Source organism: Scatophagus argus, chromosome 17 (genome assembly GCF_020382885.2).
Source record: "Scatophagus argus isolate fScaArg1 chromosome 17, fScaArg1.pri, whole genome shotgun sequence".
Taxonomy (NCBI): Eukaryota; Metazoa; Chordata; class Actinopteri; family Scatophagidae; genus Scatophagus; species Scatophagus argus.
This window is the reverse complement of record NC_058509.1, coordinates 10013218-10034944: the sequence shown is the minus strand read 5'-3', so window position 1 is coordinate 10034944 and position 21727 is coordinate 10013218. Positions and strand designations below refer to the sequence as shown.

The following is a 21727-nucleotide window of genomic DNA, read 5'->3' as shown; positions in this document are numbered from 1 at the left end:
CAGTCAGCAAATACAACCCCCTAACCCCCTCTAACCCCTTTAGTAATCAGAGAGGTGGGGGGACTAAAATGAGAGAAAGACTTAGATGAAGAAAGAAACAGAGAAGTAAAAGAATAGGTGGGATGGAGGAGAGAGTGGGAGACGTGAGTGAGCAACTCCTGCATGATTGGTGTCCTAAGCAGAGAGGGACATGACGAAAAAGAGTCAGACAATGTGTGTGCAAAACATAATAGTTCATCAGCTGACTGGTCAGCCGCTTCCACAGCAGCTTTAACATATTTTGAGTTTTTGAACCCGACGGCCTTTGTGACAGCCTGCTAGTTTGTCACTGAACTCAGATGTTAAGCATCCTGAAATGTGGCTGAAGGCCAAAACTCACACGTCTCACCACTTTATGGTTAAAACTGCATGTGGATGTGTATAAAAATATATTATGCATGTTGCCTAAAGCAAACAAGATACAATATGAAATACAACTAGAATGTTTTTTGTTTTGTTTTTTTTTTGCATGCATGAGATTAATATTATAATACTTTCTATGGTACGATATGCATCAACTGGCCTCTGCTGCTCTCTTGTGGTGCAGCTGTAAGATTGTGTTCTTTGAGAAGGGACAAAGATGGACATTTCTCTCCGTGCTGTGGTATAGTCATGTGTCCACATTGGTTTGTCATATATATTTGAGACTGAGCACAGAGTTATTCGCTTCAACTTTTAAAAGGAAAATGCTTGGTGCCTAATACTTAAATCCTTAGTTATTGAACTTATAAGCTTCATTTTAAAAGAAAGATATAAAGTTATTTAATTGATTCATTTATTTTAACTAATAATGCAGTAAATGGTTTTTGCTATTACGTGCTACACTGAGAAAGTTAATTTTTCTGCCTGATTACGGAGATGTTGAATAGCAGAAAAAAAATACAGGAAGCTCCTTTAAATAGCTCATACCATTAATGACAGCGGGGGTGACCGGTATTAACTAGTTCCACAACACGGTGGAATTTTGCTGGTATCCGCGACGCATATGAGGTAGACATTGTTTTTCTGGAGGACACTTTATTATTTAATTTGAATTACGGATGTAACACAACGACACCAATCTGGAGAGTAACGCCTAACGTCGAGGGGTCCCGGAAATCCCTGTATTTACAAACCCACTGAGCTTAGCTGGCGCTGCTGTAACCCACGGAGAGCTAATGAACGGAGCAAAGGAAATATTAAAGACGTTTGAAAAGATTATCACGTCAAATTAGGCAAGACTGGGGACCGGGTCAGACATGTTTCCGACGACGACGGCGAGTGATAACGGTCGTGACGGCCCTGGGAGTGACGCAAAACCGCCTCATACCACCGCAACAGCGGAATATTGCATAAAGTTGCAGCAGTGGATGTGGCAGTATTACTGGGGGTATGCCAGCTGGCAGAGCTGGTTGGCACTGTCAGCCTTCCCGCCACCATGCAGCTTCCCTCCGCCGGGGTCCAGCGTTCAGACACCGGGTACACCCGTCTCGACCTCCGGTGGAGGGCAGCAGGCTTTTGACACGGCAAACTGGTACAGCTACCCCTATCCCCTCACTTTCCCAGCATCCTCCCCTCATCCGGGTGGTGCCCAGACCGAGCAGAGCTCAGCCGCCACCACGACCCCAGCTACCGATGCCCGGCCTGCCCGGCAGCTGAATGGGAATCCACCTCAGGCAGGTACGGCTCAGTTTGACAGTGGGCTTTTGTTATGATAGCAGTTCATGGCCTGCCTCATCCTTAACCAAAATGCCCTCCAAAGTAACGTGTGGGCTTTGCTTTGTATAAGCTCAGTCATGTGTCTTCTGGTGGGAAGCAGGCTTAAGTAAACGGCCCATTGGAAACAAGCTTATAAGCTTAGAGGTCTCTCTCAGTGCTGTTTACCTCTGGCAGGTCTCAGCAGACCTACAGCAGCTAATCAGTGACCCAGTGTGACATGTTTTACATTCAACACACAATGCAGGAATGCGTGATATAATATACACATAAATTTGTTTGTAGTCTCGGCACATCTGTGTTTTCGTCTGCCTCACACAGGGCGGGAGTACACCATCCCCTCTCCTCTGCAGAGGTTCCTGGCTGAGACCGTAGACTTCTTCATTCTGTTCTGTGTGAAGGCTACCATCGTGCTGTGGATCATGCATCTGAGTGGCATGAAGTGAGTGACGCCGTTGGGATCTTTTGTACTGAACAGATCATAAAACAAGAAAGCGTATAAACAAAGCCTAAACTGAGCGTTAAGATTTTTGAAATGAACCATTTGAAAAGCACTCTGTTTCCAGTACAGCCTGACCAGGCTGTGGTGTGGCTGATGGTCAGTTATGCAAAAATACATTTGCATGATTTTGCGTCATTGCTTCAATGCCAAGCTATTTCACCATTCCCCAGATCCGTCCTCACACCGGCATACTCTTTTCCTCTTTAAAGGGACATTGCCAAATTTATCACCCACTTCATTGTGGAGGAGATCGATGAGAATACATCCATGGAGGACCTACAGAAGATGATGGCTGTAGCTCTGGTCTACAGGGTGCTTGTGTGCGTCTATGAGGTGAGTCATATTTTTAGTGATATGGATGTAATATGCTGTGGGGTTTTTTTAATTGAAAATTGCTTCATTGACACATTTAGTTCCATCCTTTAAGTCCACAGTCAGGAAGTATGAAAACATCATAACTCTTTATTGCCATTTTTAATTGAGTATTAGACATATTACACTTCATCATATTTTATAGTGACTGTTTTGGTAATTAAAGCTACCAGCAGATTTTCCCCAGCTGAACAGAAAGGCCCAACTCAAATGACTTTAACATGAAATTTGTATTCATTGTTAAAGGAAAATACTACTAGTTAAAATATTCAAAGCATTCCCCAATTTGTCCTTTCCCACTCTATACCTGATGTGCCACGTAGCCTTATTTAATGAGAAGCTCTTCTACAACACGACACTCATTTCCCACAGAGGACAGTGATGCAACATTACATTCATAGTTGCCTGAGATTAAGTCATGTATCATGGCTCCTGTTCGACGTATGCGTCGGTGGTATGTTCTCCCAGGTGGGAAGCAGCACTGGGACATTCAGACTCCTCTGCTCACACTAATGCCATCTGCCGTGTTTCCTTCCCTATGGGCTTTTGACCTTGTTTGTCTGACTTGAAAATTAATTTCTTTCCTCTTTACTCCAGTAAACAGTGTGGTATCATTTGCAATCTCTTCCCTTACCTGTTGTGCAGTAGATGTTATTAGCATGAATGGCCGGGAGCCCACAGGGGTTTTAAAAAAATGTGCGTCTCACATTAGGAAACAAATCATTTGCATAAAGTGATTCACTTCATGCATTTTGTCCAATCAGACGATCTGTATCTGGGGTGCTGGTGGTGCCACACCGGGAAAGTTCTTGCTTGGCCTGCGGGTGGTGACGTGTGACACATCCACTCTGGTCCGACCCAACCGGGTCCTTGTAGTCCCAGCATCCAATGTTTCCCTCTCTGCGTAAGTGATCACATACTACGTGAATGACTTTTTGATTGGGAAGAAGTAACATAGCATCAGTTTTAACGAGCTCATAGGCTGTTTTCAGATGAGTGTGCTGTGAGTGTAACATTTAGCAGGATGCACTTTCCTTGATGATATTGTAAAATATCTTGCTTGGTCTAGCTCTTTAAAATGATCATTTGATCATCCAAGTTGGGCTCTACTGTGGTGTCTGTATGACAAACCGATGCCTCGAACAGTCTCTAGTACCTGCAGAGAATCTGTGTGGGATTTCTCAGTCTAACATCATGTTTTGTTTAATCTCTTTTGTCTTAAATTTCACAGCTCTACGGTTCGGGCTCTCAATAAGAACTTCTCCATCGCCTTCCTCTTTCCCGTCTTCATCACCCTCCTCTTCTTCCAGCACAACAGGACTGTGTATGACATTGTGGCAGGGACCATTGTTGTCCAGCGCAGAGGGGCCAGGTAGCCTCTCCTCCAGCAGAAGACTCTCGTATACTTGGCAGGATCATGTGCGTCCTGAAGATTCGAATCAGTCACAGATGAACTAACGCTGAAACAAGCATTTACCATCTCCTCATTGGATCAAACAAGGACTCAAACTGCACTTTAAAAATTGGATGCTTTCAGGATTATGTATGGTACGTTTGAATTAAAAGTTCACATCTTTTGATTTTATTTTTTTTTTAACCACTGGATTAAATAAGCTGTCTGAAGACCTTCTGAAGTATTGTGATTTTTGATAATCGCAAAATATGTTGGGTTCTGTTTCTTGGGATGTGACAAGACTTTTCGCTCATATGATGTGAATCTCAATTTGTGTGCTTTGTCATAATATATTGTTTATTTATTTTTACAAATCTAAAGCCTCTTTGTGAAGGATTGGAAAACTTCTAACGTTGGCGACCCCCTGTGGCCAGAATAGACCCTAAGATGCCTTCTAGTTTTGTCATAATCACATAACGTTTCTAAACATGGAGCTGTTATAGCAGGGTTATTTGTTCATTGTTCTCTTCTTCACCAATAATGATGGATGACATGTTTGGTTTGCTAATGATTTACTTTGTAACACTGCAGTTCTTTCTTAGCAGTTAGACTGAAAAAACAAAAATAACGCCAGGTTTATTTGTGTCCATTCTGTGCCCCTAAGAAATATTGTTTTGCTATCTTTCTGTCACAGTGGAACGTGACACTCACTTTTCTTTCCTGTGTATGAGGTTCAAACACCAGACATCATGTTTGTCACTGTTTGTATTTTCTGTCTTCAGATTTGTAATTCATTTGAATCAGGGCAACTGCATCGAAGAACTACTGATTGTCTAAACTGCTTTACTGAATGCCACTGCTCATGTCAGATTTCCAATTAAGCACACTGTAAAACTTTTCCGGTATTAAAGATTACAATTGATTTATTTACATAATGTAAATGCATGTTTAGCAGTCCATATTAACCCTTTAAATACTTATTGCTAAAAAATATGGTCAAATATTTCAATAACAGTTTAAGGCAAATCATCAGAATTGTTGGAGAGGAACATGCTGCCTATTTGACAAATTTAAGGCAGTTTTAGAGTTTGGATAGCAAAAAGGGTTGATTTAGGTTGATACCAATGCATTTCAGAATACATTAAGAAAACAATTTTCTTTGTCTCATGGCTCTGAAGATAGAGCTACTGTGCCATATAAATACAGGATTATAGGGATTAGTTTTTGCCTAAAGACCCGTAAAGGACATTACACGCACTGGTACAACAGGCACGTGATGTGCACCTTAATGTGAGTACATGACTACCTTTAAACTTGAGTTCAGACCAACTTTCAACTTTAAAGATTGACAAGTCATCCAAACTCCTCCATCAGGATGTCATTAAATCTCCAGTAGAAATAATGCGTGCTGTTCATGTTGACTTCATGGTTTGTACATCTTTCATATACAATCCAAGATTACAGTTTTGCCTTTTTTTCATGTTGAAAAGAGAATTTCATATTGATAAATACAAAGGACTTTTGGGAAGGCACTTTTTTTAGCATGAGTTGCCATAATATTTGTTGCCACATGGGGGCAACAGAGATCAGCACATACTGTGGCCCAGATACACAAAATAGAAACAGACTGTAGTTATTGGATGCTCACATTATTTTCAAAGATGTCTCTTTGTGGAGTGGTAAAATGGACAGTCTGTGTTTTCATAACTGATAAATGATCATCAACAACATGCTGACTTGCAAAAACATACTTCTGCAGTACCTGCCTTCCTGTCCTTTGCTGCCTCACAGTTCCTGCCCTTTAGTGTCTTGTCAGGTATAATGTGAACACACTGTACCCACACACAGCTGACTGATTTCTCTTTCTCTCTTTTATTCATAATCAAATCAAGTTTATTCTCGCATATATAGTACAGTATAAAGTATAGTGAGATGAAATCTCATAAAAAGTAGTAGAAGTGGGCAGCCACTGTGTATTTTGGGGCTGGGACAGTTCACTGCTATATTCAACACAGTACATAGTACATATATACATATGTATATATATATGTAGTAAGTTTCTGGATCTTTCTCAACCCAGGATCCTCTTGCTGCGAGGCTACATTGCTAATCACTGAGCACAAGCTGCTACAGCGTCAAAGGACTTTTTGTACCGTGGGCCTTATTGATCACTACAGTGACGGTACAGTCATCTGGGTGGGCCTGGGGACAATACCCCGGGCCCCACTAGTCAGTCATAACTCAGCAAGCAGAGACAGTTCCTTTAGGTAACACAAGCTAACTTCAATCCAACTACGTTTTTGATTTCCAGTGCCAAAGTGCTGTGGAGCTGAATTTTTATGAGCTGTGTTCATGTAAGATTAGCCAGGGGCATATTTTGTCTTACAGTCCCAGTAGGAAGACACAACGTTCATTCAGCTCTCCTCAGAATGGTAGGTTTTTAAATAGCAACCATTAATCCTTATGAATTAGTAATTATCACCAGTCTCTTGCCAACTTTCTCACTCCGGCAAGAACATACATGAAGCAAAAGACACAAATCAAAGCCACCAATCAAGTATTTCTTTAGTCATTTAATTTAGTTCTCTTGAATTGTTGCTGCTGTCACGGCAGCTGTTGTTTATCTTGTTGCCTTCATCATCACATTTCCGTTGCGTTTCTCATTTTTCTAATTCCTTCCAAACTCTGCTCTCAGGGGATCAGTAGATCATCTTGGCACCCGCACCCACATGTGTGGTCTGATGGCAACAAGGAGTGGCAGAACATTATGTAAATGCAGTGTCTGAATTATAAATGTTTAACAGCTTCCACAAATTTTGAGCTTGTAGAACTTAGATATGACTTAAAAAAAAATAGAAATAAAGTCCTTAAATGGCTTTGAGGCAGTGAGAAAATTAGCCCTCTGTTGTATAATCTCTGCGCGCAGAAAAAAAAAAAAAATCATCCAAACATTTTGTCAGCCATTGTGCATGATTTCAAAAGTTCATCGCAGCATTTTGTCCTTCAGTAGCAAGTTTTTATGCTGAGAGTCATGAGTTGTTCTCAGTGCCAGGGAACTGAGAGAGGCTTAGCAATAATTACGCCTCGAGTGGCTCTAATACAAATTTCACAGGGAGACAGAGGGGAGAGAGAAACCAACAGAAAGTGTGAGACACAGAAAGGGATTAACAGAGAGAGACAAAAGCCCAAGAGGAAGGAAAAGATTGGAAAAAGGGGAGCCCAAAATGGCAAGAGAAGTGCAGGAAAAGGGAGAAAGAGAGAAAGAATAAGCGGGAGTAAGTATGAGAGGCTGAGGGACACCATGCTAGAAAATTCTTTCTGATCTTTGAGCTGTGGGACCAGAGGCGATGGAATACCCCGCAGAACTCTATTAAAATTCATCCAGCCTCGCTAAAGCTCTCAGTTATTATACAAGAGATGCCTTGCACAGCTCAGCTTTCTCTGTTTGCTCTCTGTTGGCATACACACAGTACATGGACACGCACACTAAAGACAAACAGACGCACACACACACACACACACCCATCCAAACACGCTGGCAGACACAAAGAGAAACTTGAGTACAATGCTTTTGAACTTACAGCAGTATGCATACTGTAACATGTGACTTTAGCAACAACAGTTTCATGGGAATTGGAGCACTGAACGTATGTTAGCTTGGGTAAGTTTTCCAGTGGATACCAGTCAGTCTAATTTGATGTCTTTTTTATATAAAAGTTAAAGCTGCACTAACTGATTTGAAGATAAGATAATATAAGATCATTTTTATTGTCATCGCAAAGTTCGCAAAAAAGACAAATTTGATATGACACCACATTCTTAAACATGCTACAAACCCAAACGACATGAGCATAATGCACCCAGTCAAAGAGCGGCTGCGTCCTTGCCTGCCGCCATCTTTAGTTTCTGGCCACTTGAGGGCAGCAGAGAGAGACTGTAAACGCAACACTGACATATTATCATCTTATGAAGCTGATACAGCTGATGATTGCTTCTTTACACGTTCAGCAGTCACAGAGAAACGTTATCATTCACCTGGAGTTACATCTCTAGCCTTCAAAGCAGCTAAAGTCCAACATTCCAGTTTCCAGTCAAACAAACACACAGAAACACGTCTGTGACTCACCTTTTACAACCCTGTCACACTGGACTTTCCGTCTGACTCAGTAGATTGATATTTCATGAGTTTTTTATTTTTTTTTTTATGGAGAGAAGCTCCACCTCAGATATCTCACAGAAACTCCCTCACGGCCTTTGGATGCTCTCTCAGACCACGCAGGGTTAAAAAGCCTGCTGTGGAGCAGCAACAATGCGACTCTGTGCTCGAGCCAGTGGGTTTTGTGGTTTTTTTGTGTCTTGAGCTGTTGCACATTACTTGTGTGTCGCTGATGAAACTTAGTGTGTAAATTTATGAGGCGGATCCTTATTTACTCGGTTTTCTTATGTCTACTCAAGCGTCAGAGCGGCAGGCTGGTCTGAGCCACACTCTGACTTGCAGATAAAACTGGACAGTGAGAGAGAGTGTGTAAATGAGGAATGCATGTGGGGGAAGGAGAGGAGAGGAAGATGGACTTGGGAAGGTAAAAGGAGAGGAGAGGAAATATAACAGAGCTAATAGTAATAGGAGGGGATGATTTATAAGTCCAGTCCCAAGATAGAAGGAGATGAGTTATATACAAATCTTGTTCCATGCACATGCAGTCCAGCTTGTTGAGTGATTATGCAGAAAGTTTGAAGTTAATAACTTTTGTGGTATTTCTATTTTGGGTAATTGAAAATTGAAAGTCAGCACTGTCTGAGTAAATGGACAAGATTCAGCCTCCACTGCAGTCAGTCATCTCGGTGTCAAGGGAGACCAGTCTCAGCTCGGAGAAGGTGGCACCCTCAGACTACTGCCACCCACCCAAGATGGAGGAGGGACTCAGGGGTTGCCATTTTGATGATGTGATGATGAGATCGGCGCCTTTTGTGTAACCTCTGTCTGGAGGTCCAAGATGCCAACCAAGTGACCTAGTGTGTAAGTAAAAGAGGGGACTTTCTTAAAAAATAAATGCACTGGGTTTTCTAAAATTGATTCCTTCTACCTTAGGCCATGAACGCATTAATCACTGGTATGAGCAAATAGGACACAACTGTAACCTCCTCTGGGATGTGAATATTGTATTACACTCCATTATCAGACAGTCCAAACTCAGCCGTTCTCTGTATTACCCAGCAGAGGGAGTTCCCTTTGAATTCGCTCTCTGTCTCCTCGCTCCCCAGAGCAGGCTGTTCATTGGTTCTCAATAGCCTCAGTGTCGGAGGCAGCCCAGCCAATCGGCAAGCTCCTGGGTCACAAACATCTGAAGTAGTAATAATGTGGAATGTGCTGGCTCGGCATGAGCTGTCAACTAGAGCATGTAGTACTATACTATATGGGGATAGAGGGAGGAGACGAGTAGAGCGAAGCAGGAAGTGGTAAGCACTCAATGACAGAGCAGTAGTCTTGTTGTGCAGTGTGTGTGTGTGTGTGTGTGTGTGTGTGCGTACGTGTGTACAAAGTATTACTGTCAGCTGTTCTGTGTTGCCTAACATCCATGATGTGCCCCACCCTCTGTGCCTGTCCCTCCTGTGAATTTACACACATTACTGTATCTTCTTTATTCTTTCTTTTTAACGTCTGCCCCTACACACTTGTGAACAGCATATTATACTAAACATTTGTCCTTATATACCTGTATGTATATATGTACTGCCTGAGAACATACTGTACGTTTTCATCCAAAGTAGGAAGTAAAGTTCAAATAAGGCGTTACAGTGTGTGTGTGTGTGTGTGTGTGTTTGAGACGGAGTACATACTGAACATACAGTACTGGGTTGTGCTCACACACCAGACTGACTGTGAAGGGCGTTTGTGTTCTCTGTGTGGCTGTGTTGATGCACGGCAGCAGGTTACATGCTTCACACAGAAGTTTCAGGCTCCAGGCACCGACAGCCAGCAGTGACACAGGATTAGTGCCTCCTCAGTGGAGGCCTTGGCAGATCCACCACCTGGTTCCCCCTGGTGGAGGTATGTACTGTATGCCAGTGAGTCTCACAGGCTCACAGATCTAAAATAATCTTCGAGAAGCTGCTGGTGTAGGTGCTTTATGCCCATATGTGTAGATGTGTGTGTGCCTGTGGTGGGGTTGGATAACGATATGATACATACTTTGCAGAAATGATTTTCATGCAAAAATATTTCAAAAGCGTTCAAACTAATCAACTGCACTGAACTTCACTGCATTACTACCTGGTTTTGGGTTATGTGATCATAGAATAAGTGCATAGAAGCGAATCCAAACAGAAAGTGAAAAGAATGAACGGTGAATTGTGGCTGACTTGTTATTTTATCCAGCTGCAACCAGTAACCATCTAATGTCACTGCAACATGGTGTGAAAAACAACATTTTGGTTTGATTCTGTCATAAAGTGTATACACATGTGTTGAAATAACCACAAATGGCCCACTTCATGTACAGTAATATACAGTACAAGTTTGTGTGTGTGTTTGTGTGTAACAATGTGATGGGCCATAATCTGGTCTGCTGACTGACAGCGTATGTTATTGCACAGTAAGCTATTGGAGGTCTGGTATTAATAGAATGGAGAGCAAATACACTCTTGACTACTCAGTTGTGTGCTAAATCGTATTTATCTTATCATCTTGTTCAACAGGTAACATGATTAAAATCTGACAAAGGAAGGTGAAGGATAGCAGCTGGCGATAAAACCAGCTACCAAAAAGCTGCTAATAGTGATTGTGAAACATAAAAGTTTTTAGGTTTTTTGGGTTGTCCTTGATGAAAGAGTTGTTTCAGTGTGTGTCTGAACATTTCTAAATGACCTCTACTCTTTAGCAATGATAGCTGCTTTTACCAGCCAATTTCTACCAGACACTTCTTTCTTAGCTCCCAGTGCTTAACAAATGTTCTGTTATATTTTGCAATTTCCTTTTTGCCCTTTGCACAGCAGTCTATCCTTTCCTGCATGCTATAGTAACTCCTCTTAACGACCGGCTTCCCGTCCTCTCTCAGAGTTTAGGCTTTTGTTGTTCCTTTATTTCTTGTCACACGTCATTCAGGACACAGAAAGTAGACTTCTCAATCCATAGCCATAACCAGCTGTTGCACAAGAAGGATGTTGACTATGCGGCCAAATGTGACTTTGTCCCAGTTGCGTACATGTGATAATTTAGTCATAAGAACTTAACATGGACACTCACTGCCAAAGATATTTGGCAGTATTTGGAAACCCCTCTGTTTCTACTACAAGTGAGTCATGTAGCATGCCTCAGCACACTCAAACACACACGCACACACGCACGCACACACGCACGCGCACACACACACACAGAGAAAAGGTAATCATCAGCTGCAATACATGACTCAAATGTTCACGCTATGTAGAAAGCCAGTGAGTGCTAGTTTCCGTGAAACGATGGCAGCATTTACAGGACAAAGTAAGGCCTGTATTTTGTACTTTCAGCTTTAATCAAATAAAGCTTGAAACCACTAACTGAAACCAGATAATGACCCCGAGATGTGTTAGACAATTCCAGCTAGTATACTTTTAAGAGTCTGAGTAGTGAAAAAAGCTGAGAACGAAGCAGATGAACTGATCTATAAATAAAGATTAACGTTACTTTGAAGAGAAAAAGAGAGCAGAACAACACTGCCAAAGTGGCTAATAATTCAATTTTCTGAATCAGTTTATTCTTATATGTCTTTGAAACCTTTGCATATATCAATATTAATCTACAAATGTCATGTGAGTTTAATAATTGACTCAGTATCTTTGTTAGAGAACATAATTTATACTTTATTTATTCGTTCCTCCAGGGACAAATCAACAATCAAGCAAACAAATTAACTGTGGGAAAATGTAAATGTTTCTATTAGATGTAAGATGAGCCTCTGGTTAATTGTTATGTTAGAGTAGCTTTAGCCACTAATGAGTGCAGGTTTTACCTTACAGATCTCAATTTGTAGCAGAGCCTGACACAAAGATTTATGTTGCGTGCAAATAATTACCACCCCGTAAATGTAGCTACTTGTGTCCATTTTTCATTCAAATTAACCAGTAAGTGCACACATTTACAACCTTGGGAAACGATTACCACACCAAAAGTAAGTTGAAACACTTTCCCACATTTACTGTAAAACACTCCCCCATGCACAGATAGCACATAAGCACACATAATCTCACGCAAACATGGAGGTTCACTGTCATCAAGCATAAACAAACACTCAGAACACGCACAGCAGCTTCATACAGAGACTCTCCCTCACTGAGAGAGCTCCACTTATGACAACGACTTCGCACGAGGAGAGACACTGTGATAAAGATTAGTTAGTGATGTTGCTGAGTTTGTACTCACAAAATGTTATCGGCCCTCTTGTGGCCCGGCGTCTGAGGAAGCAGCGTGTGTTGATGAGACAGCAACTTTATTGATTGGAGTTTTTAAAAAGGCCTTTGAAACTGAGCGTCTAGACGATCCGGCCTGGCAGATGCACTTGAAGAACACAGCAGTCAGATAACTTTTATGGTAGACTGAAAGGGTGCGGGAGATTACATTGGAGATAAAATAGCAGCTTTCAACAAGTTTACATTGCAGTCAGATACTTCACTAGCAAAGCACATTGTCAAGTCTTAGTAGTGAATTGGACCACCATTACAAGGTACAAAGTGAATGTAGCTATACTGATACAGCTGCCTTGTTGCCTCAACTCAGATATCTTCACTTTCTTAAAAGCAACACAGCAATAATAACATAAGTACAGGACTTGACTGGATTCTCTATATGAATTATACTCTGTCCTTTAGATTGACAGATGTGTGTGATGCTACATTATGTCTCTCATAACATTAAATAAACTAAGCTAAGCCAAAGTTCTGATCCTCAGATTGATCTTATCAGAAACAGTGAAAGCCTATTTGTTCTCCAAGTATCACTCTGGGGAAAAGTCCAGCCCTCAAGCGTACCAACGTATATCTCTGAAAGAGGTGTGAAGAGGCAAAATTAACCTCAACATGCAGGGGAATGAAGAAGTGATGTGAGAAGAAAGACAACAACAGAGAGAGAGGAAGGTGGCAGGAGGGCTTTGGAGGGTGAGAGGCAGCGGAAGGTGCTAATGATGGCGGTCAGAGAGTGAAGCCACAGAAGCAGTATCGATCGATGTCTACGACGCATTGTAATCAATGCTTGTGGTAAGACAGGACATATGCACCAGTCTGCTGTCCCCCAACTCCACTTGTCCTCTAACAACATGTGCAATAATGTGGGCTCTAACCTTTGTTTTCATTATCGCTGAATCTACTGAGTATTTGTCTTTGAATTAGATTTTGTGAGGAAGCTGACTCTCGACGAGAGGCAGGGCACACTCTGGACCGGTCGCCAGTCAATCACAGGACTGACACACGAAAACAGACAATCACACACACTCACACCTAGGGACAATTTAGAGTAGCCGGTTAACCTAACGTGCATGTTTTTGGCACTGTGGGAGGAAGCCGGGGGAACCTGGAGAAAACCCACGCAGGCACAGAGAGAACAAGCAAACTTTGAACAGAAGGGCCCAGATCAGGACTTGAACCTGGAACCCTCTTGCTTTGAGGCAACAGTACTAACCACAGCGCCACCATGCTGTCCACATGCTTATTATATTTGGAAGAAATGGGACAAACCCTGTTTAATGCTGGACTACAATAAAGGGGATTTTTGCAATGCACACTCATGCACACTTTCAAAGAGGTCAAAAGGACATCATGCTCTACCTTCCTTTCTTTCCTCCTTTACTTCTGTCTCTGTCACTCTCCCTCTCCCTTGGACTGCATAAAATGTCCCCTCAAACTTGCACTCTATTCCTCTAACACAGAAAGGAAAATCAGGTGTCCGGACAGACAGGCATGCTTGTAAGGCGAGGTCTACAGTTTTGTTGGCTGCCTTTTTCAAGCTCATCCATTATCCAGCTGACTCCTCTCTGACCTCTGCATTGGTGGCTGTGTACTATAAAAGCCTGTCCTGATATCACTCACCACTGTTCGTGTGTTTGGTGTGTATATGCTAGGGTGTTTGTGTGTGTACAGAAGTGTGTTAGAGAGCCTCCCCTTCCTGGTCAATAATTAAAGTTGCTGGTTTGTAGGAGTATAGTGGTTTGGTCATAACAGACATTTTTTCTGCCCTTATTATGCCAGAAAAGATGGCTGAGGAACCATCCTCATTTATGATACATGAGAGGCTGGTATTTTTGCTTTTTTGGGAGGGTGAATGTTGGCACACAGGCATCACATTTAATGAAAAGCTGACACCTTATGCAGCAAAAACTACAATAGGGGTAAAAAGCAGAGTTAAACATTACAACCAAAATGACTTGCAGTTTAAACAGGGAGGGCAAAAGGTAAAACAACAGTTCAGACTAATAAGTAGGAAAACATTCAGTGTCTGCTGCAATATCTCAGTCTCATCTACAAAGGCAGCAGTCTAATAATAAGTTTTTGGTCCAGAACTAAGAGCCAATTATTTTTTCATACAGAGGGAACTTGGCTGTTGGCGCATACACACACACACACACACACACACACACACACACAAACACACACAGCCTTCTTTGCTCTGTGCCTGTGTTTCCACCTCTTTCTTTATGTTTTTGTCAAAAGCAAAAATTAACATTCAGATGTCAGATTGCTCTGTGTGCAAGACCAGAAATACTGGGTGTCTGCCGATGTGTGTGTTTTAACCAAGAAAAGAGACAGAGAGTGTGAGGTTGTGTTGGACTGACACACAGTTCTTTATGTCTGAGTATATACACCTTTATACCATGCACATCTTTGTCTGAGAAATCTAAGTATGTGTTTCCTAATTCCAATTAGTTCTGGACTTTTACCACAGATCACATTAAGGCACTCCAGATTACTTTCCAAAATCTGCCTGCCCAAGACAGCCTGATTCAATTGGCTGCTGTTAATACACAGATTAGAGAACTCTCTTTGCATCCTAATCCTCCTCGCTTCGTTCTCCCTTGTCGTGGAATAGGGAAGGTGTGTGAGAACAGGTTAGTCGACAGCAGGCATTCATTGTAGGATTACACAAGGGCAACTTTAAGCCTGTGTAATTTGGTTGTCAGAGAGGTGGTATGAAAATGATGGTATATAGGTGAACCTGTGATTGTTACATGCTGATCCCCGCGGGTCAATAAAGCATTTCTGATTCTGATTCTAATTCTGCTTAAAATGCCGTGGAAGCTGGATTTGACTTTTTTCATGTTTACAATTCAGTTAAGTTATCATATGTGGCTGGTAATATTATTACTACAGCATGTAATATGGAAAAAAGGGAAGAAAGAAATTGGAAGTGACTGAGTGTAAGAATGAGGTCCAATTTGGTGGTTCTTCTATCTTTATTATGAAGTGGAAGCACAGACAAAAAAAGAATTTAGTTTTGAACTAAATTACACACGCACACAGAATTAGATTACAGTGCATACAGAAATGTTTTTGTTTGTTGGCAGGCAGAATATAGGCTATACAGTATAATCTAGCAATTCCCAACTAAGTGTAGCCTACTTGCCCAAGGGGATCTGTGGTACTGAGTCAGCTAACAGTTGGAAATGTGCAAAAATCAGCAAACTTAACATTTAAAATAACAGTATAAACTAATAGTAAGGGGTTAACTGTTGAATAAATAGCTAAAAGTAGTGGCCAAGTAGATAACTAGTTAGATAACTAGCTAGCTGGGCATTGATGGATAAATGGTTAAAATAGATAACTAACTGGTGGTGATGATAAATGATTAAATAATGAATGGAAAAACAGACCTAGTTAGTTGAAGTAAAGTATAAAGAGTAAATGGCTAAAAGTATTTAATAATGCTTAAAATAGCTGAGATTAATGGAAAAATAACATTGAAGTAGAAGAAGAGTTGAAATCACCAACTCTATAGGTGGGTGTTAGTTGGGATATAGTTAGCTAGTAGTTAGCTTATAGTTAGAAGGTCTAATGCGTAAATAGTTGAACTAGATGGCCAAAAATCATGGATGAAAACGTTTGCTAAAGCTAATGGATAAATGGATACTTTATTAATTACAAAATTTTAGTATTTCAGAGGTAATCATCTTGATTGTTTAAAAGTAGAGCAGTAGATACATGTTTGTTAAGTGGATATAAAAGAAAAATATGCCCATTATGAAACACCTAATTTAGTGTTTGATTTGGTGCTGTCTGGTCTCTGGCCCTGAAACTGGTAAACAATACCACATCTGAGCAAAAGGGGGAGCAGTAAGTGGCTGTAAAACACACCACCCCCCCTGTGCACAGACAGAACCTCAGCAGACATTGTAGCCTTGAAATCTGAAGTGACAGCTTCTTTCAAAGCACACAGGATGAGCGTTCAACTTCCACTGAAAAAGTCTTTATTGGATTTTGTGAAGAGTTGACAGGCCTATTCCGTGGCCTGCTCTTTCTCCTGCTTATGTTTTCATACCGACTGAACAGGTAAAAGGTAAAATTCACACATAATTGCCCTAAGAGTTGGGGTGCTTAGTGTGCACTGTGTTATGAGGTGGGCACTTCAGACACCAGCCTGCTCTGTTACTCTGCTGTGCAACAAAGCAGAGATGCCCATAACCATTAAAATCGTTGAAAATCCCTTAAGAGATGCTTCCAAAGACTAGTGATGATTAATAATTCATCTGCCTTAGTGTGTGTTTTAGGTTCAGCGTGTTACTTATTCATATCCCAGGTGAAGTGTCAAATCCCTTGTTTGTGTATACTTATCAGTTAAGTGGATGCATCTTAGTTGAATGTCCTTGGCTGAATAGAGTTCTCTCTTGGTTTCTCCAGGCAGGTTAAAACTGATAAAAACTTACTAAAACTTTTGTATTAGCTTTTGTCTTTTTGACAGTGATATATTTCATAATAGGTTGGACAGCAATATATTTTGCCATATCCTGTTTCCAACATTTAACTTGGCACTCTTTCTTCAAAAGAGAGCTTTTTGATAGCTGAGTTTGAAAAAAAAAAAAAAGAATTGGCATTTAAGATATGAGTCACTTAATCTCATAAAAATAGCCATACAGGTATGCAGGTTTGAACAGCCTCTTTTTCTCAGGGCTCTTACCGTACAGGCCACACCTGGTACACGCTATTATGCCTGAGTGTATACTGTTCACACCTCCGACAAAGAACACAGATACATCTCTAGGGAGTAACTCAAGCCCCGAAGAATTTACTCCTCTGGGAGTAGTTCTTTATTATTCCTCAAGCACGCCATGGCTCTGCACCACATATGCAAATAGTATATGTTCTCATTGTACTGTAAATGGTGCATATCATGCAACTTGGAAAATGCAACTGCCTATCTGACTTCTCCTGCGTATGTTGGCCCTTTTCCGTTCCTTTCCATAAGCAGAGACATTACTGTAATCACCCCACTGTAATAATGAGTAGGTGTATACCTGTAAGTACACGCAGAGACAACAGAGAGAGTAAAAACTGGAACGAGTGCATGCTTGTGTGTATGCCAGTGAGTGTATGCATGCACTTCATGAGCTGGCAAGGCACAACCCTATTATTAAAGTGAAAAGTTTGAATTGAGCGTGACACTACAGGAGCCACAACAGGGAGTTTGCATTTGAGGCAGCACTGTATGTAGTCTGCACAATAAATGGCTGCGAATTCAAACTCTTCATTCCTGTCTCTATTCAAATATCACAGTCCGTTCACCACCAGACGCCGGCTCTTCATTTCTATGCATCCAGGCCGTGAATGTAATGCTAGCCTCCTGGCATACAGGGCAGCCTACCGCGCTGTCTCTTTGTTTGGTATACATGTGACAAGGGCACAATAGAGTGCCGGACAATAGGCCACTTATTGAGTGACTGGCAGGGAGTGGGATACATCCCAGATCGTCTGTCACCCTGTCTTGTGCACCCTCAGTCTCTCAGTCAGTGTCAGGTTGCACTCTCCTGTGACGAAGACGCAAAGGCGCTTGCTGCCATATTGGGAATCTGGGAGAGGTCACAGAGGTCAAAATGATAAAAAAAACAAATACATTGAAAATAGAAGGGAGAGTTTAACTGAATATTTACATACCTTTTTTTAAAATGCTAACTTAATCAGCTGACTTTCATACTTTCAATTCATGTATCTTGGTTGATTTCATCTTTGGCTGATTTTGTAGTTTTCCTGAAACTTGATTCATACAGCAATAACTCACCAGGTCAAGGAAAAAGTTCAACCTCCCAAGTTTTTTTAAAAAAAATTATCAGATGTGTGACTGAGTCATAGACAGCCAATTGAATTAAGCAGCCTAAAGTGAATTAGCAAAAACTGAATCATCTCATGAGTAAATAAACGTCATCGTGTTTTCTAGCATTACTCCATTACTGTGCATATGTTACGTGTGAGTGTTTGTGTGTGTGTGTGTTTCTGTATGTGAAAACAGTTGCTATGTAGCTAAGATTTTTCACCTTGTCACTGTCAGCTGGCTATCAGTCATTGCCTTCAGCTGAGCTGATTCTTGCTGAGATCTCGAGCTCTCTACAGCAAATGCCTACCACGACCTTCTGGCCCGCTGACAGCAGCTCTCTAGGAAAAGTTATTTACAATCAAATGTAAACATGGTTTGGTATGCACACCATGTGATATCAGACATAGGACTGAACTCGTGGAATAAACAAGAGCCACCAATGTTGCAAACAATATGTTGTCAAGTACATCTCGATTACTCATTGTGTTAATTCTGATGTCATAGAGGCAGCTTTGATTTTCAAAAATTGCGACATAATTGTGATATTGCAGAATCTCTACACATTTTGTGATGCGTTTTTATGTGCAATGTTTTAGCTCAAGGCCTGATTGACCCTTATGATAGAATTCTAATTATTATGTTTATAGTATTGAGTTTAAATGGATGTTCTGAGTACACCATTGCCACTGCAACCCAATCTCGATTAATCAGAATAAAATGGATGCTTTAGGAAGAAGTAGGCCATTCAGATAATCCTTGAATATAAAAAGTATTAATTGCAAGTAAAAGTGCTGTATTGAAAAATGTACTTAAGCTTAATAAAAAAATAATACAAAAGTATAATAAGCATACTGCTGGGGGGCGTGGATGGTTCTCTGTTATTTCTACTTTATGCATCCCTGTTGGATGTTTTGATGAATAGCAATGAATCACATTGTATAAAGGGATCTCGTGTTTTGTGTGCAAAATAATTTTATATGTGCAAATTAACAACGACAGCTGTCATCAGTGGTGGACTGAAAACTGACCTCTGAAATGTACTGGAAAAAGCAGCAGAAAATAGAAATGCTGTAGTAAGTAAACTGTTTGAGCTTATGTTAGGTAGCTGAAATGTTCATGAACACTGGAGGAAAAGTTCTGCTGACTAATGCGACTTGCTTTTTTTTTCTGCATAAGGCTCAGTTAAGAAAAGCTGTAAGTAATATTGGATTCAAACCACTCTGTCTCTCTCTCTCTCACACACACACACACACCTCTGGAACTTCCTTTGCTATGAATTCATAGAGATAGAAACAGAAATAGAAACAGAAAGGCTTTACTGTCATTGTACTGTGCAAAATACAACCCCTCCGCCCATTCACACACACACACACACACACACACACCCACCCACACACTAACATCTCACGGATCTTCACACACGCTTCCAATCACTGGACTTCAGCAATAAGTAGGTGTATGAATAAATAGATTTTAAGAAAGTGCCTCTAGAGATAAACTCCAGTAAGTATTGCACAGAGTGAAATGGCATAATACAAACACCGTTGGACCAATTCGGGCCAGTGTATTGTGCATCCTCACGCCCTGGTGCTGTCAGTGAACTTCCCTTGTAATTCTGTCGCTGTGTGCTCTGACTGCGCCTCTCATGTTTTTGCATGAGTAACTTACAAAATGCTCCATTTTTGAACTTCTCCCTCTCTCTCCCTCTCTCTCTCTCTCTGTGTCTCTGTCTCGCTCCCCCTGTCTGCCTGCCTGCCTGTCTCTCTCTCTCTCTCTCTCTCTCTCTCTCTCTCTCTCTCTGACGGTGGGGGCAGAGAGCTATTAGCTGTGCGCTGCGAACATCATTAGGAGGGGAGACGCTTTCCACCGTTAGCGCCGGAGCAGAGCAGGGGAGCCCTGGCGACAAGGAGAGACACAAACTCAGCAGCCCGTTACACCCAACAGTAAGTCACACGAAACTGTTCATTCAGTACTCGTTTCACCAACCTGTCAATGCTTTCACCGTGCCACTTTTCTCCTCTGGAGCTGTGGAGAGAAAATGGCTGGAAGAACTGGGCAGGGTGGCGCTGACGCTCTTGGTTTACTTCAAAGCCTTAGAAAATGTTTACCTCGCCCTCTGACCTATTTTTTAAGTGAGCAAACAGCACGGGGTCGTGCCGGGTTTGGGTGTGTGTACTTGTCATTTCGGGACGCAAATGCAAAGTTGTGTTTAAGTGGGGCGAAAGAGAGCGGAGGTTTGGCTGAATTGTGACCGAGCGAGGAGCGCGTCCGCCGGGCGAGCTGGTGTCGGACAGGCGCTGCACTTCCAATAACTGCGCCACTCGACCTCGGCACAAACATTTGCTCTTTGCAGATAATTTCTTAGCTCTTAACACTGAGATACGCAGTTTATTTTCATGGCTTCCAGTCGTATGTGTCATCTTCTGAACTCTTTTCTTACTGACAAGGACTGTCAAAGGCAAGCGTTACATTTTAATCTACGTTTTATCATCGCGGAAGTGTTTTCTCTCCACGAAAAGAGACGGAGAACAACTAAGCACAGTGCACATAATTTGTCCAGTGTTTGCGAAGACGTCATTACGCTTATTTTGCATGTTCTGACCGTTTATTTAAAATTGTTGCCTATGTGTTATATGTTACTACTCTGTTTTACATCGCCAGCTGGTTGTAAAGGACACAGGGTTTGTGATTGCTGGACTACCCGTGATGTCATTCATCCTAGCTTGGACCATTATATAACGGGACTGTAGGGAAGCCTGTGATAGCAGGGCTATTTTTACTCTGTTTACACCTCGGAGTCGCACTCAGGCTAGGCTATGCGTCCCAGGTGGTAGCCTATGGTTTCACTCGCATTATGCATTTAATACGGCATCCAAATGAGAACAAGTGGATGGACAAAACTGATCTGATAAAGATAAAGAAGCTGCAGTCTCCACCAGCTTTCTTATGGTGTTTGTGTAGTTATTTTCAATTTGGCCAGATTTACTTGTTGATTATGTGTCTTCTCACGTGTGTCTTCTGTGTCTGTTTGTCCGTAACCTATTGTGTTGCCTTCCCTTTGAATGAGGGCTACTACTGTACAAACAGCTCATCAAAAGCTATACTCACAATTATGACGGCACGTGATAGCGATATAAATGAATATATTAACATCATTAGCTCACTATTGCGTACAACAAACAGTGCACATGGAAATGATTCAGACTTGGCAGTTGCTGCATACATATTTCTTTTTCTCACTGATTGCTGATAGATGCTATCTGTTTAGATATCAAATGAAACTTCAAGTTGCTGTTTATTTGTTGTTTTTTGAGTCACTTGCCCTCATCCTGTTAAAAAAAATGCTTTGATCAGCTTCAATATTGCTTTTATGTTTAGGTTTTGAAAATCGTTCTGATGCATACCTTTGCTTTATTCTGTAAGCAGAATACAAGGCTGTATAAGTATAAGTACTACAATA

The 21727-nt window shown here is 41.4% G+C and overlaps 2 protein-coding genes across 3 annotated transcripts in view; both read left to right on the top strand.

Moving 5' to 3' along the window:
- The first annotated feature begins 975 nt into the window (after positions 1–975).
- Positions 976–4238, top strand: fam8a1a (family with sequence similarity 8 member A1a). Its single transcript, XM_046418460.1, has 5 exons — positions 976–1698; positions 2056–2176; positions 2446–2569; positions 3373–3512; positions 3840–4238. Exons 1-5 carry the CDS (start codon positions 1278–1280, stop codon positions 3982–3984), a joined length of 951 nt encoding a protein of 316 aa, XP_046274416.1. The 5' UTR covers positions 976–1277; the 3' UTR covers positions 3985–4238.
- A 5642-nt stretch (positions 4239–9880) lies between these two features.
- Positions 9881–21727, top strand: part of atxn1a (ataxin 1a) — an 88133-nt gene continuing 76286 nt past the window's right edge. For both annotated transcript variants that reach the window (XM_046418348.1, XM_046418347.1), the window contains exons 1-2: positions 9881–10050; positions 20082–20210. The gene's annotated coding sequence lies outside the window, so the exon portion shown is untranslated. The remainder of the gene's footprint in view (positions 10051–20081; positions 20211–21727) is intronic.